Here is a 20,437-nt window from a genome sequence, read left to right as displayed (position 1 = left end):
ACTCTGCTGTCTGACTTCCAGGATTGAGAGGTGTGTGTGTTTGTGTGTGTGTGTGTGTGTGTGTGTGTGTGTGTGTGTGTGTGTGTGTGTGTGTGTGTGTGTGTGTGTGTGTGTGTGTGTGAGTGTGAGTGAGAGAGAGTGAGAGAGAGAGAGAGCGAGAGAGTGCACAAAACTGACGCCTAACTGCTGCTGGTCTAAACAATTGTTGTGTGTCCACATTTCTGTAATAATGTGCGTTTTACTGTGTGTGTGTGTGTGTGTGTGTGTGTGTGTGTGTGTGTCTTTTTTTTGTCTGTGTATGCTTGTTTGTTTGACTTCATGTGTGTGGCATTGTAGGTTGAGTGGATCTCTCTTTTCACCATCACCATTACTGCATGAAAGACCTGTCACTCTGTATTAGCTCTCTCCAGCTCTCCCCTCTGTATGTGTGTGTGTGTGTATGTGTGTGTGTGTGTGTGTGTGTGTGTGTGTGTGTGTGTGTGTGTGTGTGTGTGTGTGTGTGTGTGTGTGTGTGTGTGTGTGTGTGTGTGTGTGTGTGTGAGAGAGAGAGAGAGAGAGAGAGAGAGAGAGAGAGAGAGAGAGGTGAACTGGGCAGCAAAGCCATTTTAAAGCTATTGAAGGTCATTGTCTGCTCAGTTTTGTGCATCCTTATTGCTGAGTGTGACCAGCAGCTTGAGCTTCTGGCTCCATGTTTATAGATCTGGGCATGACATAATTTAGATTACAACCACTGAGATCCTTCATCACTAAAGACCAAATAATTATGACAATAATGTTCAATTATCACAATTATTACATGAATCCTGCTGAATTTCTGTCCATATTGATAAAAATATTGACCTATAGATATTTGACTCAATGATTGAACAAATCTCTCTCTCTCTCTCTCTCTCTCTCTCTCTCTCTCTCTCTCTCTCTCTCTCTCTCTCTCTCTGCAGGGCTTCGCTCGTGCTGCATTTCCCAGAACTACCAGCGCGGCCCCCATCATCATCATCATCATCATCACCACAGAGGAAAAGTGTCCAACTAGCGCTCCATCGAGTGGCTCTCCATCAAAAAAATAAATATATATATATTGACATCAATAACACACACATACATACATATATATAACCTGGCCATGGCTAGTAGGCTACTTACAAACAGCCCTGCGCGCGCGGCACACGCTCCAATAAGCACATCCAGACCAATTCCCTCAATATGAGAGAGAAGAGAGAGAGAGAGGGGGGCGGGGGTGGGGGGGATTGAACCTTCGCCGTGATGTTGAAGCGGAACATACTGTAGTAGATTTCATCTTGTGTCGATTCTGACATTATCCGGCATCATTCACATCATTGAGGAGTTTTGGTGGGATGCGACAAGTTGCTTGCGTCGCGCTCAGTGTGGGAGAAATAGATAGAGGAGCAAGACAGGCAGGCAGGCAGGCAGGCGCGAGCGCTCGTCCAACCGGAGGGGAGGGGGGGGAGACGCATTCTCCCCGAGTACACACAAGCAGCGGCCACATCCACTGTAGACAAATCCGTGTTCAGTGACGTGTTTTGTATTAGCCTTTTTTTTAATGCATGTTCAACCCTTTTCCATCACTGGCTGATTTAAATGTTTTATCCGGAATTGAGAATCCAGTCCCTCGCGTGCTTCTTATTTTCATCAACTCTAATCATCCCCTTTCTATTTATTTATTTTTTGCCTCGATAGACCCGTTATTCAGCCCATCCACCGTCCACCCCCTATCTTCTTTTTCCCTCCATCTCCTGCTCTTTGGGAGTGCGACGCGCTGCGAATCTCTGAAATAAAAAAAAGCCTGCAGGTAAGACCTCTCCAAGCTTTTAATGATTATAATTATACTGTGTCACAGTTGTTTTTACTTTGCAGCTTAATGGATCACAGTTCATTCAGTGTAATTTACACGCCACATTGATTTGTTTCACGTTGCCTGCAACTTAGCCCACTACTGACAATGAAGACTACGGAATTCACACAAAAAAATAATGATAATAATTCTCAGACTTCTGCCACTTCTCTGATTAAATGTTGAATGATAATTTTCCCACCTATTTCCGCGGGCCTATAATTAGCGACGGCAACGTCTATTATGCAAATGTACCCTTATAATAGCTCGTTTGAAGCTCTCCCTGCATCCGCACCGCAGGTGTGGGGACTAAAATATCTGTTGTATGTGCTGAAATGGTCGCACAATCAGGGGTGATTTCTGTGGATGTGGATGTGTCCCTTAATGTGTGATTTGTGTCCCAGTCCACTGAGTTTTCTCTGTACCGGCCGCTTGATGCTAGGCGTCCATTTTCCACCGTGTAGCCTATGCAGGCAGGGTGATGTGTGTAGCCTACTCTATTAATGAATGCACCGCAGTCCGCATCACTATACTGGAGTTATGCACGCTCTGAGCTCCGAGCTTGTATTAGTCTAATCAGGGGTCTTCACAGCTTCTGCTGATCTGCTGCTGGACTCTCACAGTGCAGGGCCAACATCTTAGCTTCGTGTTGGACCTGGGCCACATCATGTTATCTGATGCGTTATGAGATTAATTTTCCTTTCAGCCCACTGTCTCCTCTCACTGGCCAACCTGTGCTCGATGTTCTGACAGATCCAGAGGTAAAGGGCACCAAACATCTGGCACCGCATCAATCATTCATTTTTCATCACAGCTCAGATCACATCTGGGCGAAAGGTGGAATAAAATGTCTTCGAAATTGGAGATGCTATAGGAGTGTGCAATGCAGCATTCAGGAGTCACCGTGGCGTGCACTGTCAAAAAACATGGTTGTGAGTTATACCTGTCTTCACTGGGGCTGCAGCCCATGACAGGTACAACTCTGAAGGATTATCTTCATCTGATGTGATGTAACCAAATGTGGTCACCTGCAGTTATAGCACAAGCGTTTCTCCTCTGAGCTGAGCTGAGATTCAGGTGCTGCATCTCTTCAGTATGGGGACTGGCCTTTCCTTTTTTACAGCAGCACAAGTGTCCATCAGCAGCACCTGCTCCTTTAGGGTTGTAATGCAGATCCAACTCTCACTTGGTGTGGGCAGTTTCACAAGGATAAAGTTGAACTTTCTGATATGTACATCATCACACTTACCCTACCTGTAAAGGGCTATTGTCAATATTTGGGTTGTGATTGATAGTTAAATAGTAGGTTTGTTTAATTTACTTCATTACAATTAATTGCAATTTGAAAAATAGATAATTGTGGATGAGAAACTTAGTTGCACGATTAATTAATCGCCATTCTGTACACCTCAATAGACGCATCGTAAAACACGGAGTTGACATAAATAATTTAAACTCTAGTTGGCAAAATCACTGCAGGACTACGACTTTTCACAACAGTATAAATCATAACTTTAACCTTCCTTAAAGGGCATGCTTGGCTAACTTATGTGCAGCGATACATACAAACACGTTCCAAGCAGTCACCAGAAAGTGTATTTTTTGTGTCATCGTGCAGCCTTTGACTGCCGCCTCTCCATCAATGATCAGGACATTTCAGTGAGGTGTGGTTGGTCCCACCGTCTGTTGGTCACGCCCCCTCAGCCCCTTCGCCTCCCATGTGGGAAACACTGTCTGTACTATGTGTGATATGTGTTTGTGGCCTTGATGAATGTCTCTGTGGATTTTGGATTACTTTCAAAAACCGCTCAGCTGCCTCTAAGATCTGCTGTTTACGCTGTAAGGTGACTCATTGCAGTCAATACCGGTGCGTAGCTCACACCGGCTATAGTTGTCTTTTAGCGCTGGCCAAATCATAACCATCTAATGCATGAGCGGTCCAGAATAATCTGAAAGTGTGTTTGTAACTTCAGAAGGTTTACGCTTTCGCCTCGCTGTTTCTCTCTTCTCTCATAGCTGTTTGCCTGTTGGCCGTTCATCTCCTTCTTACTCTCTGTTTCTCTCTCCGAGGAGAAGCAATTCTGCAATGATCATCACATCTGTCATGTTGCTATATTGTTCAGAGGATCAATGCCTTTGCTGCAATTTTCTTGATGGTCTACAGTAAGGCTTCACAATGTTCTTTCTTCTCTTCGGGGAGCTCAGGAGGAAACCCTGCATTGTGCAAGACGAACAGTCTCAAATACTTAATTTAAATATGATCTCAGGGTCCATTAACAGGGATTATTATCAAATTAAAAGAGTTCAATCACATAAAATGTGCATCTTCTTATCTATACACCAATGTCAGTGAAACCAAATCCTGCATATTTACTGTAGTAAGTTAAGTAAATTTGAACTTATGATCGTACTTGTGCAAATCAAACACGGGCTTCCTGTATTTGCTGATTCAGTACACAACATTGCTTATGATTCCAGTGAGCAGAGGCTTTCATCCGTAGCTTTCTAATTGACTCCTGTCTCAATGGCTGTGACCCATGCATCAATTAACCTCCAGCTTTGGTGTTTTTAAGTGCTTCGCTCAAGTTAGCGCAGCCTCTGAGAGCAGGGTTTGTAAGAGCCTGTGATTGAACCGTATCGTGTCAGTGATATATTGTAGGCAACCTGTCTGTGCGGAGGCATGCAGCGTAAACATACAGCAGACACAGTGTTAGCATGTCTGACAAGCGAGCGTGCTCACTGGACTGGAGATACACAACATGTGACCTGTGACCAAAGCTGCTTCACTCATTACAACACTGTATAAGGTACCATAATAATAAGCTTTATTTGTATAGCACCTTTCATACAAGAAATGCAGCACAAAGTGCTTCACAGCAAAAACATAACAATTAGTACAAGGACAGAATAAGAGCATTTACAGTACAATAATCACAGTGTTGATGTAAATGAGTCTGAAGTACCATTATAGAAATAGCAGAATTAAAATATTAGATAAAATAACATTGGCACACCATTCTTGTAAATGTTTTAAACTATCAGGGCCATATTTTGAAAGTATGAGTACCATAGTGCCATACTGTATTTAAATTCATCAGACAGCTTCATCAGCATTTTTACAATTTCAAAGATGTATGCCAAGAAAAGTACAGAGAAGGTTGTGTGTATCACTTTAATATTTAGCAAAAAAAACATTGATGACATACCTGTAAATACCTGAAAAAGAATAGTTGATTAATCAGTTGACTGGCAGAAAGTTAATTCAACATCTTTGATAAAATCAAGGTCCACTTACTGGATCTTCTCGGGAGCTTTTAACCACATTTCCTCAACAGAAGGAGTTTGCTCAGTTGTCACTTGTCATAAACTGTATTTACTAATGAAGACCATGAGATGGGGTTGAGAGCCATTGAAAAAGCTAGTAAGTGGACCTCGAGTTCGAGAAATAGTTTGACGTTTCGGGAACCTCGTTTTGGCGACCTCCCTTTCTTGCCGAGAGATGGATGAGAAGATCAATACCACTCTGAACCGGAGAGTGCTATTGATCTTCTCATCTTCTCTCAACAAGAAAGCGAGGTCACGTATTCCCTTAAAAAATTCCAAAATATTATTTGTTTTTGTTTCACAGCAGCGTTTATTCATTCATTCATGTTATTTAATCATTTGTTAGGCAAAGCTACGAGCCATTTCTCAGTTTCATATCCTGTTGTTTGTTTTGGTTTTGGACTGTTTGTCGTACAAAACGAGCAATTTCAGGACATCACATTGAGCTCACATACATAATACATAATCAAGAGATCCTGTTTTTTTGAGGAGCTTTGATATCTGCAATTATTAAATTACTTAATTTATTTCACCTTTGCTGCACTGATATAGCAGGAATAAATGAAACACTTCTTTCCGTAAAACAAAACATGAATTTAAGGGGCCATCTTGATTTAGATTTGCTGTCACTTTACTCAGTGAAGAGGGACGTCTTTATGCATGTGCGTGTTTGCACGTGCTCATGTTTTTAAGCATATGTTCATGGGTTCATGAGCGTCAGGTCATCCAGAGACACTTTATTTCGGGAGCCTCTTAGACCAAGGTGTTACTGTCACTGCCTCCTCAGGCTGTTCTGCTCAGACAGGCAGAGTCTTGGTCACATGCAGTCTGAGGATCTTGGTGGACTCTTCACATGGGCTTTATGGCAATTCTGCTACGCTTTGAAGTGCCTTTTAAAGATGACCTATTTTATGATTTTATTGTCATCATTTCAACAGTTGTGGGGGTTTGAGGCTGCATATGTGTTTGCATGCTAAGGGTTTGTTTGCGTGTTGATCTTTCTCTGTGCACCTGCGTGTGTGTCTGGCATGCATGTGAGTGTGTGGAGATGTAAATGTGTGTGTGTGTTAGCCAGCTGTGGGATCGCAGCAATGAGCTCAGGTGTATAGCTTTTTCTCATGATTAAGAAGAGAAATCATCTCAGCTACCAAGAGTCACCGCTCTGAATATTTAGGCATGTTTGCATCAAGCACTCAGAATAGAATACGCTGTTTATATATTTAGAGCTGTCATCATAAGTAGGCCTAGTGCATTTAATTTTTCTTCTCTTGGTCAAGCAGTCAGTATAAGCTTATGTCATTTTCACTAACTATATCCCTGCGTTCGGTTATATTTCCTCTCCTGGACATGAAACAGCTAATGTTGTGTGACTGTGGTGTTGGACCGGTGTTGTGTATCTACACTGAAAACACTCTCACATGCCCACACAGGATCATTGCCTTTCACATGTGTGGAAAAAACTTATTACAGATGTCATCATTTATTCAACAAGCAGTTTGGTAGTTGATTTATGCAATGAATAGCTAATGGAGCAGCTGCTACAAAATTCAAATCTCCTGTGTGATTTATGGCTGCATTATTGGAGCCACAACTCATTGGGTGTGCTTATATTTTATACGAGGTATTTTGTCATGCTGGGAATGAGTCACGCAGGTAGATATGATTACATCTGAAGTTTTCAGACAAGTGAGGGCCTGGTCCCATAAATGGGGCCTGTACCAGCTAGCTGCCAAAGCTAAAGCCACGGCCTTTGTTGCTGCTTTAGCTAATGGCCTCTGGATGGCCCTGAGTGTTGCAAACATACTATAAAAGCATCACAAGAGTAGGTTAGCTCTGGGAAGCTCAGAATTATGGAAAAGTTTTTTTTATCTACACATATTCTAAATCTGAAATTACCTTTTCCATTTTCCATTTTCATCAATCCTGCCAAATCTGTTGCCGTTAGGGACTATACAAAAATTATTGAGGTGGTGGAACTTTATGTTTCACTCATACGACTCGTGATGGAGTAGCGGCTAATGTAGCCTCGAGCCGCTAGCCTCAAGTAGAGATGAGAAGCACCATGGACACATATTTAAACATTATTATCTTTAAGCAACATTTATTGTTGTTCACATTATTAAAACCCTGTTATCCTCTGCATCTGGCAAACGTGCACTCTTAAGGTCTCTTCGATGTAACCATTAACTATATTGCAAAGGAAGGCTGAAATAAAGTGTGAATTTGGGAGAAGAAAGAAATGAAAGACGGTCCCTGCTCCCTCCAAAAAAGCCATACTATCCTACATTGAGCCAAAAGAAGAAATGAGAATACCTTTCCTCCCTTTCTGACCCCTTCTTCCCCCAAATAAGTTTTGTACAGTCCAACCCATTTAGTTCAACTCTCACACTTTATTTCTTTTTTTCTTGCCCTCTTGTTCTTTCACGCTCTCCTGCTCTCATTCCCCTCGTTACCCTCTTTCTTAATTATTGGTGGAAAATAGAAATTACAGATAATTAAATGACAATTATGATCTCTTACACAGGGGAGTTTTTGCTAAGGGGAATAACTTAGTAGGTTATTGTTAAGGTCATTCATTAAATACTGGAGTCAAAGACCACACACACACACATACACACACACACACGCACACATACACACACACACACGCACACATACACACACACACACACACACACATATTAGATACTGCGTTTCTAGGCCTTGGAGATAGTGTAATCCCTTCTGGACATGTAGTTTCCTCAGGGAGAGGCAGTATGTTGATAGGGTTGGAAGGTCATACTACACACACACCCACACACACGCATGCACGCCCGCACACACACTCACTCACACACAGACAGACATACAGACAGACAGATGCACAATCACATTCACTTGCACATATGAACCCACAATGTATAAATAAGCCAAACTGGAGTGGTGTCATTTGACAGTTTACATAATAAGGAGCCTGAATTCAGAGATACGAGGCTAACTGTCTAACTGAGGGGAGCTGAGGGGAAAATTACTGGGATTCAATAAGATTGGACTAGACCCATCCTCAGATGCAGTGGAGAGGAAATGTGTACACACACACAACACACCGTCTCTCCTTCTGTCTCTGAGGCAGCTCTGTTTTGGGTCTCACAATGCAAACAGGATGTAACCTATTTTGATCACGGTGCCATATTGCATCATCAAATATTAACAGACTTGACTGCACTGCATTATGTCTGCTAAATAATGTTTGTTGAATAATCCATGCTGCTTTATCATATCCTCGTATTCTTTCCTTATTTCATCAAAAACAGACACCAACGGAGCGGTTACTTCTCATTCTCTCCATGGCGTGTTGTCTTTATTCATGTGTCGGAGAGTACACGTGCATGTGTGTGTTTGGGAGCATCTGTGTCACCGTAGTCACACACAAATCTATTGATAGAGCATTAGCGCACTGGTCTGTCTGGGTTTCACAGTCGACACTCTGCTAGTGATTTGAAATATTCCCCCTCATTTCTACCTCTTTCTTTCCCATCTCTGTTCTCTGCCCTCTCTCTGCTTTGCTCTCTCTGCCTCTTTTCTCCCTCTATCTCTTGCCTGCCTCGCTCCCCCCCCCCCCCCCACCCCTCGCTCTATGCTGATCCAGACTTTGGAATTCAATGTTGCTATGGTAACAATGTCGGGTTGGTCCTCTCTGCCTCCCCCTCTTGCTCCTCTTATTCAGGCTAGATGCAGTGCAACTCGCTGTGGAGTCATTCTGTCTTTAGCCTGTAATGCTGTCACCTATAATTACTCTAATCTGTATAAGCATCATTCCACTATGGTTCTACGACGTTTAAATAAAGCATCCGTAGTGTAGAATGTAGAGCTGATGGGTTTATTAGTCCATCGACAGAAAATGAATCTGCATCAAGAGTCTTCAGCCCTGCTAGCAGCAGATCTGTGAGGCTGTAGTTAGGTTCAGCGGTGCTTTGAGCTAAATGCTAATATAAGCACGATAATATGCTCACAATGATAATGCCAATATTCCATTAAATGTCATTTTACAATGTTTACCATGATCACCATTTTTGTTTAGCGTGAAAGCATGCTAACATTTGCTAATTAGCACAAAACACAGAGAAGTAATAGTAGTAGTTTTGCAGATATTTTCATTATGAAATACATCTTCGATTATTTTCTTAATAATTCATCAAATAAACATTTGGTCTATGAAATGTTTGAAAATTGAGAAAAATGTCAATTAGGATTTCTTAAAGACTGGGTGACATCTTCAAAATGCTGGGTTTTTTTTAACAGTTTACTATTACATAAGAAAAGCAGTAAATCCTAAGAACTGAGACGCTGGAACAATGTTCTAATGTTTGGTAGTTAAACAACATAAACACTTAATAAATTATTAAAACAGTTGGTGGTTCGTTTCTGTCGATCGACCAATTGGTTAATTGACAAATTGTTTTGCGCTCTAAAACTTACAAAACGGCAAATAAAGGATGAAGATAAAATTGAGAAATGCGATCGTTCAATGAGCATTAAACAAAATGTGAACACAACAATATGGGATAAAACAAATCATCAGATTAATCGATGACTTGCAGCTCCGATAGAATGATTCTACTTCTAATTATATACTATCGTAATACAAATATTTGTATTTGTACTTTGTATATTTAATGTATCTGTAAATGGCCTGATACTACTAAATAAAATGTACTTTATTTCATGTGCAGCAGCAGAGCAGTGACCATGGTGCAAGTTTTCTGCTAACGGACGGAGAGCGGGACAACCGTCCAATCCACAATCTCCACCAGCAACAGCTTTCCAGTGAGAAAGAAAGAAAGAGAGAGAGAGCAAGAGAAAGAGGCAAAAGAGAGAGAACGAGTGCAAGAAGGAGAGAGGGGAGCGGGTGAAAACAGTAGATGGATGCTGTCCGGATTGAGGGGACAGCACGTTCTTCACTGACGAGGAAAAGAAAGATTTCAAGATGGAGTCGAAGGATAGAAACTCGCCGTCAGGTAAGTCTTGACTGGTTGAAACCTTGCTCCAGTCTTTTCTAAATTGTCTGTCAGAATCGGTATTATCCGGGTAAAAGGGAAACTATGAATGCTGAACATAGAAGAGAGTATCTACAGTAGCGATTATAGGCCACTGAGACAACTTCAGTGCATCCAACACATGCATGGTTCAATGTGACGGGCTGTATGATCCACACATGCATGTTTGTATGTCAAAGGTGCGCTCACATTCCCTTCCTAATAAACAGGTACAAGGTGATATTATGTTAGAGCTGTGTGTGTGTGTGTGTGTGTGTGTGTGTGTGTGTGTGTGTGTGTGTGTGTGTGTGTGTGTGTGTGTGTGTGTGTGTGTGTGTTTGTGTATTCATCTCCAGCCCTGCTGATTCTGAGGGGGGAATGGTGTCAGGGTCATGAATATGGAGTACACTGAGATTGGGAGGGTGTGATCTGTTGTGTTTCACATCAATTCTGTCTTGTTAAGCGGAGTCAGCAGAGTCATCCAACTCTCCTCCAAGGACACATCATAAAGCCACTTACGCACCTCCCACATTCGCCTCCTCCTTTTCTCATCGCCTCCCTCTCTGCCTCCCACCTTCACCTTCTCTTGCCCCTCATCATCTCACCTGAACGTTTGCCGTCCTTCTCAATAAACTTCACTTTGTGTATGACACACTTCTTCTTAGTTACTCCATTCTTTCTTGTTCTCTAACTTTTACATTATTTCCCTGTCCTTCCTCTCTTCCTCCTCCCATCCTTTCTCTCTGAAGGCATGGTGTGTGAGAAGGGGATCCAGATCCTTCTCACCACCGTGGGGGCATTCGCTGCCTTCGGCCTGATGACGGTGGCAATAGGGACGGACTACTGGCTATACTCCCGTGCCCTCATCTGCAACAGCACAGCCAATGTTACCCAGGATGACCCTCATAACAAGGACAGGAAGGATCCTGGGGCGCTCACCCACTCTGGACTGTGGAGGATATGCTGCCTGGAAGGTAAAGAAGAAGTTGTTGGAGACATTTTTGTGTCTATGGGTGGGATTTGGACTGAAGGCGATGCATGCTGGAACAAGTTTGCTTTGGTTGAGGCTGTTGATTTCAGTGAAATGGATGCAGAGAAAGCTGATCAGCACAGCTCTGGTTTCTTTCTAGCCATTTAGTATATAATGTACCCAAATGTAGTCAGACGAGTCCTTCTTTCTTTCAGGACGTGTAGGGACTCAAGTGGTGAGCAGGAAAAATAAAGCAGTCAATTGAAGATTGAAGAAATACTTCAACATTTTGGTAAATGCACATATTTGCTTTTCTTGCTGAGAGTTAGATGAGAAGATTGATACCATAAATATGAGTGAAGCCAGCAGCCACTTAGCATAGCTTAGCATATAAGTTTGAAAGAGGAGGAAACCGCTATCCTGACTCTGTCCTAAGGTGAAACAAAATCTACATACCAGCACCTCTAAATCAGCACGTTATATCTTGTTTGTTTATTCCGTACAAAGACTGAAGCGTAAAAACGTCAAATTCTCCTGTTTCCAGTTTTTGTGCTGAGCCGAGCTAACTGCCTGCTAGATGTAGCTTCATATACAGAATGGTTTTAATCTTCTCTTCTAACTCTGGGCAAGAAAGTGAATAAGCATTTCCCAAAATGTCGAACTATTCCTTTGCTTTCTACTCTTAATTTCCTTAAATGTGTAAGGTAAGGGGGGGGATGGGTAATAGAGAGATTTCTTGCAGAGTTATTTAAATTGTGCACACATTACTGTAGAGATTTCAGCATTTGTACTTTGTTGTAATCACAAACTCATGTCTTTCTGCCTTTCTGCTGTGATTCGACTATTTAACACTTGCCAAAATGGAGTGGGTGGCACTGGACACTGGAGGTAGCGATGAATCCAACTGAACTGAACTCATTACAGCGGAATGAAAATATCTTGGCGATGTCAAAGCTTTTAAGTGTAAACATATTTTCTGTCAGTCACCATGTGCCGTTGGATTAATTTGTTTATTTCATGTTCTGCAAAGCGGGATGAGTGTAAACATGTCCAGCCGTGTCCGTCTTTCACTTGACCTTCGGACACTTTGTTCAGGAAGCTGCAGGACTGCTGTACTATCAGTAATCATTATTAGCATCAACATATACACACTCTATTTGTACTTGTTAGCCCGTACCATAGTGACAAGAAAACAATTTAGCATAATTGCAGTATAATTACACGATACCGAAGCGTAACCCTCACTCAAAATAATCCATTAATCATTGTGTTTGATTCAGGCTGCAGTACAGTAATGTAATTCAAGTGCTGAAACAAAAGGCCCACGTTCACCTCGACGCCCATCGACTTCTCACTCCAAGTGGTCGGAAGCTACAAAAACTGGCAGTGGCCATCTCTCAATCCTCAGCTTGTCACTGCAACACAAGCTACTAATTCATTATACATTACACTGCCTGGCTGACACTCAACAGTAAAGGCTGTGATGGAGTTAACAGTGAAGCAGCTACAGCCAAAGGGGTGGTGTGAGTTAGCGATCTGTGCCTTTGCTCACATACAGACTTCTGTCTCCAGGAAAACCTCTTGGCTCTCCTTATAAAGCATCCCCGGCCCATCCTGGGCTTGGTCATTGTACAAAGCTAATTTGTCCTCATCTCTAAGCTTCCTGATAGCAAAGCAGCCAATTAGAGATAAGCTCTAGCCCTTGCAGCACTGCTGCAGTGCACCCCCACCCACTCCCTCCGTTGCCTCACTCTTTCAGTTTCTCCACTTGCTATCCCTCTGTCTCACTCCCCCAAACATTAAATTTAATCTTTCACTGGTTTCTCCTCCTTTTCCCCTCCTTGTAGTTTCCTCTCTTGCAGTCTTTCCTTTCACATTGTGGTGCAGTAAAGCTGACAGTGTCTTGGCATGGCTTAGAGGTCAAGTATCCTTGATGTCTGTGGAGTATTCAGCCAAGATAGATGCTCAGTCGTCGTGCAGTGATGCAGTGAGGTGTAGCTGGAGTAGAAATGCAGGACATGCTAGCTCTGAAAGATTTATGCCCGTGGGTGGGTGGCACATTATGCTGTGGAAAGAGATGTGTCCTGTCCTCCTCTCCAGCCCTTCTGCAGGTTTACGGAAGGTGGGGCTGCACTGAATTACCCATCAGTCATTACTTTATTTTATTTGTAGAATTATTTTATTAATATATAACCTAACGCCACAGCTGAACTCAGGTACCCCTTCAGCGACACAAAGCGTCAGATCTGTTTGTTAAATTAATACTATTTATTATATAAAAGTGGATATGGTTATGATTTATACAACTGAAGTTTAGTATTAGTATCACTTGGACTCAGCGATCTGTTTTAACAATGTATCAATTTAGCTTTATATTCATCTATGTATACTCTATCCAACTACCTATCAATTGTTTTTTTAGTCTTCACATTGTAACAGTTTGCACTTTCTGCTCACTTGTTAACTTTTGCACACTTGTGTAAAAACTGACTCAATATGATAATTGTTCTTTTCTTTTCTTTTCTTATTTATATTTTTCATTAAATCTTATTTTAGTTTTTAGTCTTATTCAAATTAGTTGAGCTATTCAAAATCTTTCCACGTACGCCCTGGCATCTGCAATACCATAAAATATAAACAGGTTTATGGAAGGATCATAGATATGTATCACAATTGACATACAGCTATGTATGTACAGTATACAATCTGTATACAGGTAAGTGTATGATGTCCATGATATTGCACATTATGTCCCAAAAGAACAACAAAACAGTTGTGTGTGTGTGAGTGTGTGTGTGTGTGTGTGTATAGTACTGGAACCTGTATTAAAGGTTATTGTTCAAAGTGGGACTCAAAACCACTCCAGGAGGGAAGACTGCAACCTGAACACTTTACCTTGGATCGCTCAGCCCTCCTGACCTATGACGTTGTGAGGATAACGCAGAACAAGGCAGCTAACACGGCCACTTAAAAGTTCATGTCCTGTAATGAGGAGCTGGTAGAGATGCAATGTTTTAGGTGCAGTAAGTCATTCAGAGAATCACTAATCAGCCTTCCAGCAAACATGTGTTTTTAGGAACCAAAGGTAATCGGTCAAAAATGCCAACTTACACTAAAGTCTAAAAGAGTAATGTATAAACGCCACCTGAAACAGTCTGTTGAGCCTGTGTCTGAGGCTGATAGCACTGATGATGACCGTGGCTCAACTGATGTACCTCCGTTTCTTTACAGACCGACCTGTGGAAATATAAGAGCTGTGAGAAAGAGGCCAGCTCACCCCACATCTGTCCGTCTCTCCCTCCGTCTGTGTCTCTTCATCCCATCACTTCCATTCATCTTTCTCACAATCCATCCATCAGCAACAGTGGTGTGCTGTCATCATCGTGCGTGCATCCCTCCGTTCGTCTGTCTGTCTACATGCAAGACCCCGGCGGGTAGTTATCTGTCTGCCTGTGTATGCCTACTTGTATGTATTTACATGTTTATGTGTTTACTGTACATGTATGTGATGTTACTAACTTGCATTAAGAAGAACCATTGTGATGCTCTTATCAGTGTGTTGAAGTTTATCATCTGGCACATATGCTTGGACTCAAAAAAGAGATTTTCTAACAAAGATATGGCTGTGTTCAGGTGTCAATCAGTTTGTCTCTCAGGAGGATATTTGCTCCTTTTCTTAAGGTTATGAGTTCCTGTCTTTTTTTGTGTCTGGTCACCCCTGTTTCTTCTCTCATATTTCAGGAGTAAAGAGAGGAGTGTGTTCTCAGATCAACCACTTCCCAGAAGATGCAGACTTTGACCATGACGGGGCAGAGTACGTCCTACGTAAGTCAAAACAAGCATTACTAGACATGGATGATGAATGAATGAGAGAGAAGCCTGGTTAGGAATAAGAAAGAGAATATAAAATAAAGTGTAAAATCACCTTCCATTACTTTTTAAACGTTGGGTTATTATTTCTCATTTCTCAGAAGATTATCTCTGCAAGAAATAAACATGTGACATTGTGTACAGAAAGTCAGGGGAGATGGGGTGCCCTAGTTTGTTCTCAGTGCCCTGCAGTGATATCTTTCTGCTCCATGATAAGCTACATGTGTGCCCGTGCATACATAAAGAAAAGCTTGTGTTCTGTTTACAATGTTGCAGAGGCATTTTGCTGGCATTTAGGTGGCATTTTCTCTCCCGTGGCCTAGTTGTCCTAGATGAGAGTGTTAATGTCTGTGTGTGTGTGTGTGTGTGTGTGTGTGTGTGTGTGTGTGTGTGTGTGTGTGTGTGTGTGTGTGTGTGTGTGTGTGTTGCATGGTTGGCAGACCTGAAGGCCACATGGGAAGGGTTTGATTCAATCGTGTGTCTAAGACTGATTAATTCATTTCCTCTCCAAGTATTATGTGTATATTTTAATGGAGCAGCTTTAACCATTTTCATTTTCTCTGTTACTATTATTCTGCATCCTCCTTGTACTGTCCAGGGTTATGTGGTATTAGCTAACACTTTTTGTGTTTGTTAGTTGTTGGCGATCGTGGTTTCAGCAAGCCTAGTTTTTTACTTCAGTCAAAGATGCTCTATAACTAAAGATTAAACATGCCGCACCAATGGTATGAAATGTTATACACTCCCTGTCTCCTAAGTGTGTGAGGTGTAATGTATCTATATTTTCATTTGCTAATGTTCGATATTTACACAGCTAAAAGCCATTACGCATTACAAGAATAAGTTAGCTAGGGCGTTTGCGAATGTTAGCTTTTGACACAGTTTGGCTAACGTTAAACGTTTGGTGTTGCCAGATCTCGCGAGAGTATGTTGCCGAGACAGCGACTCGAACAATCGAACGTCTGAAAAATGGCATTTCGGTGTCAGAATGGGCCTCATGCAGGAAGCCTCTTATTTTTATCCACGATTGGTTCTTATTTTGTTAAACCCATTGATTTCTGGGATAGTTTTGCTCTTCTCTTAGCTCAGAGAACATTTTAGAGTGGTCCAGAGCACTCTTACCAACAAAAATGTTTGTCCAACGCTTATAGTTATATAGAGGTTAAGAGATTTTAACATTCTGTTCCTCAACATAAAACACGACTCTTGAATTTCTGAAGCTCTTTGTGTCTTAAATAAGGCTGTTGCTAACAAGTGGCTTAATGAGACTGCTAAGCGTCATCACGTCGAACACTAGTCCACCTTTAGCTTCATAAAATTAAAAACACTAACAATGGACTACAAGTCTACATCAGTATGGTCGGTAGGCAATTTGAATCCAGCGTGGGAATGGTGGACTACTATTACAAAATGTAAATGTCTGTAGCTGAAATCAATGAAAACCACAAATACTATTAAAAACAGGGTTTGATAAAAAATCTTTTCATCTATTATAACACATATTGACGCTCTTTCTCCTTTCTAGTTTTTGCTGTTCACCATTATTATATCTCCTCTGCATAGGGGTAGTCAGGGCTTCCAACATCTTCCCGATCCTCAGTGCCATCCTGCTGCTGATGGGAGGGCTTTGCATTGCTGCTAGTCGTTTCTATAAGAGCAAGAGGAACATCATCCTGGGGGCGGGAATTCTCTTTGTGGCTGCAGGTAACTTGAAAATACTACATGTGCATCTGTGTGTAGGTATATGTGCTAATATGTGTGTGACTGCTCGTGTGAGTGGTGGTCTGGAGAACATTACTTGCCTATAACAGTTTTGTTATGCTTTGTTTGGGAGTGTAGTTGTGTTTAGACTATTCTGTCAGTCTAATAGAGATTTTTACATTCAACCTTCATCTTGCCAGTTGTCTTTTATTGAGACTGTCGCAAATCATCATGTCAGACAAATGTGTTTATTGGTACTGTAAGTTGATCTGTCTGAGTTTATTTAGCTCTTTTGTAAATACCATCTTTCTGTGCTCCCTCAGGTCTGAGTAACATAATTGGTGTGATCGTGTACATCTCAGCCGCACTCGGGGACATCTCTCCTAAAAAGGATGAGGATAAGAAGTGGCAGTACTCCTATGGTTGGTCCTTTTACTTTGGAGGCCTGTCCTTCATCATGGCCGAGATGGTGGGGGTGCTGGCTGTCAACATCTACATCGAGAAGAACAAGGAGCTGCGCTGCCGCTCGCGCACCGACATTTTCAAGAGCACCACGCACGCCATGCTCCGCCTGCCCAGCTACCGCTTCCGCCGCCGCTCCCGCTCTTCATCCCGCTCCACCGACCCCTCCCGCTCCCGAGACCCCTCACCTGTAGGGGGAGGTGGGGGCAAGAACTTTGGCCTACCCCCCTCTGCGCTGCTTTCCCAGGGCCCCATCTCAGTATCCACTTTACCGAACCCCCACTCTCGCTCCCACACGGCCTTGGCTGGAGGCGACATCTCTCTCTACACGTTGTCCCGCGACCCCAAACTGGGGGGTTTGCCGCCCATGTATGGAACGGTGGACAGGGCCACGCTCTACCAGCTCCACAACTGCTTCCCAAAGGATGGAGGGGGAGGGGGGGTGATGATGAGTGGTACACTTCCCTCGCTTAAGTCCCACAACCCTTCCAATTCTTCCAACTCCAACGCGCCGATGCCCAACTCGGTGGGCTCCGGCCCTCCACCATTCACCTCGTCCACAGTAGACAGGGAGCGAGGGATGGGGACTCTGGACAGGCTGAAGGGAGACAGGGAGAGCAACTCTAACACCCTCAATAGGAAGACAACGCCTGTGTAGAAAGAGGGTGTGAGAGGGGGAGGCAAGGAGGAAGGGAGAGAAGGAAGATGGGTAGTAAGGAAAGACGCAACTTAGAGAGGAGCACTGTGTTTGTGTGGCTCAACAGGAAATACATAGAAAGACAGACAGAAAGGTGAAATGCTAAATCTCTCCCTCCATGTTCACTGTTATTTAGTCTGCTCAATCTCACTGAGAACAAAAACAAGATGAGTAATAACAGAGTGATAATAACAACAACAATGAACTTTCACAATAAAACTATTTTGATATTTTAACATGCTAGAAATGATTTATTTTGTTAATGATCAAACGCAATTAACCTTGGGCTATTATGAAAATGTTTCACATACTTTTTGTGCAATATTACTGCTAATTAACCAGATCATCATTAATGTAAAATTGTTGTTGTGATTATTCTTAGCGTTATTACAGGCTAGCCGTATTTGCAAACACTATAGTTTGGAATGAAAATTTGAATTTTCATGTTATTTTCACTCTAATTTTAGATCTCGACGACTTTTACTGTGAATTTCTTCCATGCAGAGCCACTGGGACTGCCAGTGAGCTGTGTGTAACTGTGTCAAAGTGTCAAGCATGAGTGTGCACAATATGTGGGAGAATGAGGGCCTGTATTTTTCTTTTTTTACCCCATATTATATAATTTTCATTTATAACATGAATTCAGATTTGAATACTGTAAATTGTCTTCCAATATTGATACTGAAAGAAATGCAACAATAATGTGAGTGACTGAGAAAACTGACCAACTTCATTGTTATTATAAGTCTGAGTTTTCTATGGGCCTCTGTTAGTCTTATTTCCATTCTAATCAGTGTTAACAGTAGTACTTGTAGCTATAGTCGTGTTGAAGATGTTTGTTCTTGGGCATTAACAGAAACCTCTGTCTGGAGGAAGCAGAAAAAAGAGACATAGAATAATACATTTGTACAGATTCAGGTAAAGGTTACTGCCTGAGCAGAAAAACAAAAAACCTAATCATTTTTTTCTATGAAGAGTCCCAAAGTGAGACATGCAACTCATCATTTTCAGTGGCAAAAAAAAAAAAGACAATATGTATATGTGGGTTGAGAGGGTTTAAAAAAAACACCATAGAGAAAAACTTTTGAAAAGATACATGTACATTGTAATTTACGCATACATATATTTGTAAAGTCTATAGATACGTTTTTCGGGACCACTGTTCAAACTGGGTATGCATTTTGGGCTGTTTTGTTCCCGGTGCCCTCCCTGGACTCTAGTTGGGTGGTTTCATCCTTCAACCCTGCGCTGCCATACTTGTTGCCCTTGCCCCCCTTTGCCCATATTTGGTCACATGATCAGCGTTCCTCAACTTTATCACATGACCAACAACAGATTCACCATAGAGACGACCCCCTAAACCTCCCCAAAGATTCTTTTCACTGTGCTTCCCCTTTGACCGCTGACTCCTGAGTCTGAACTCTGACATGGTCTGTTTATGTTGATGAGAATGTAAACACATTCCCGCCTCCCGCCCGCCGCCCACCTCTGTCTTCTAAACTGTCCCGAGTGACTGCAGATCCGGGTTGAAACCATGGACACGCCGCTACATGATATAATGAAGAAGCAAAACAAAACAACCAGACGCTTCCAGATTCTATACGTTTTCATTTCTTTGATTTCATTTCAAAAAAAGAATAATGTGATAAAAACTGCACACAGATAGCATTTATGTGGGCAATATGAATAGTATGTAGTTGAGAATAGATATATCTAGACAAATGATTATGGTTTATCTAAATGTGTGATAAACTTAAACACTGTATTGCACGAAGTTTATAAAAAAAAACAATAACAGACATATTCACAGACTGCTGTCTTTTGTTTCTTTTTGCATAGAAAGAAGAAGTCTCTTCTGAAGTACAGAGTGAGCATGTACCTGTGTGTCGAGTATCCCCTAGGAGCATCTGTAGACAGTCAAGTATTCAGACTGCTTTACTTAAAGTGGCTGTAATCAATATTTTTATTATAACAATGTATCTAATGACAATGTGAAAACAGAGCTTCATAGAGAGTTTGTCCGGCAGCAACTTTTGGTTTTGGTTCACTCCCACCGCTCTCATTGCAACGTTTTCGGTTTCAGCAGGCAGCTGTTTTCAGCAAAAAAGCTCTAATAACTGACTATGCACCACCTGCTCAGCATCAAAACAGCAGACCGACACAGTAAGCAGCTAGCTGGTGGACATATTGGAGCATTTAGCAACTAAAGAGACAGATATTTACCTCAGATGTTGGTAGAGGCCAAAAAAAAGAGCTAAAACAGTGAATATTGAACTTATATTCGTCAGAAACAAGACTCCAAATAAATGATAATGTTGCTTCGTAACAGCTGGTTGGTAAACAACTCTTTGCTAACAAGTCCCTCATATCCAAAAAACAACACTTATTGCAGGTTTAAGTAAAAGTAGCAATATCACACTTATACTTAAGTATAGGTCCAGCTTTGAACATTGTAAAGTCTCCCTCGACTCAAAAATGTGTGTTTTATTCATTGTTACTTCACTTGGATGTTTGATATTCACTGTACAGATTCAATGAACAATATTTGC

At 41.9% G+C, this 20,437-nt stretch overlaps 1 protein-coding gene across 1 annotated transcript; it reads left to right on the top strand.

Annotated features, from left to right (window-relative positions):
- The first annotated feature begins 1,327 nt into the window (after nt 1–1,327).
- Nucleotides 1,328–19,691, top strand: cacng8b (calcium channel, voltage-dependent, gamma subunit 8b). Its single transcript, XM_029452444.1, has 6 exons — nt 1,328–1,807; nt 9,886–10,170; nt 10,938–11,162; nt 14,900–14,983; nt 16,592–16,732; nt 17,053–19,691. The coding sequence occupies exons 2-6, from the start codon at nt 10,140–10,142 to the stop codon at nt 17,847–17,849; spliced, it is 1,278 nt and encodes a 425-aa protein (XP_029308304.1). The 5' UTR covers nt 1,328–1,807; nt 9,886–10,139; the 3' UTR covers nt 17,850–19,691.
- The last annotated feature ends 746 nt before the right edge of the window (nt 19,692–20,437 follow it).

The sequence above is a fragment of the Cottoperca gobio genome, chromosome 16 (assembly GCF_900634415.1).
Source record: "Cottoperca gobio chromosome 16, fCotGob3.1, whole genome shotgun sequence".
Taxonomy (NCBI): Eukaryota; Metazoa; Chordata; class Actinopteri; order Perciformes; family Bovichtidae; genus Cottoperca; species Cottoperca gobio.
This window is presented reverse-complemented; position numbering and strand designations above follow the sequence as displayed.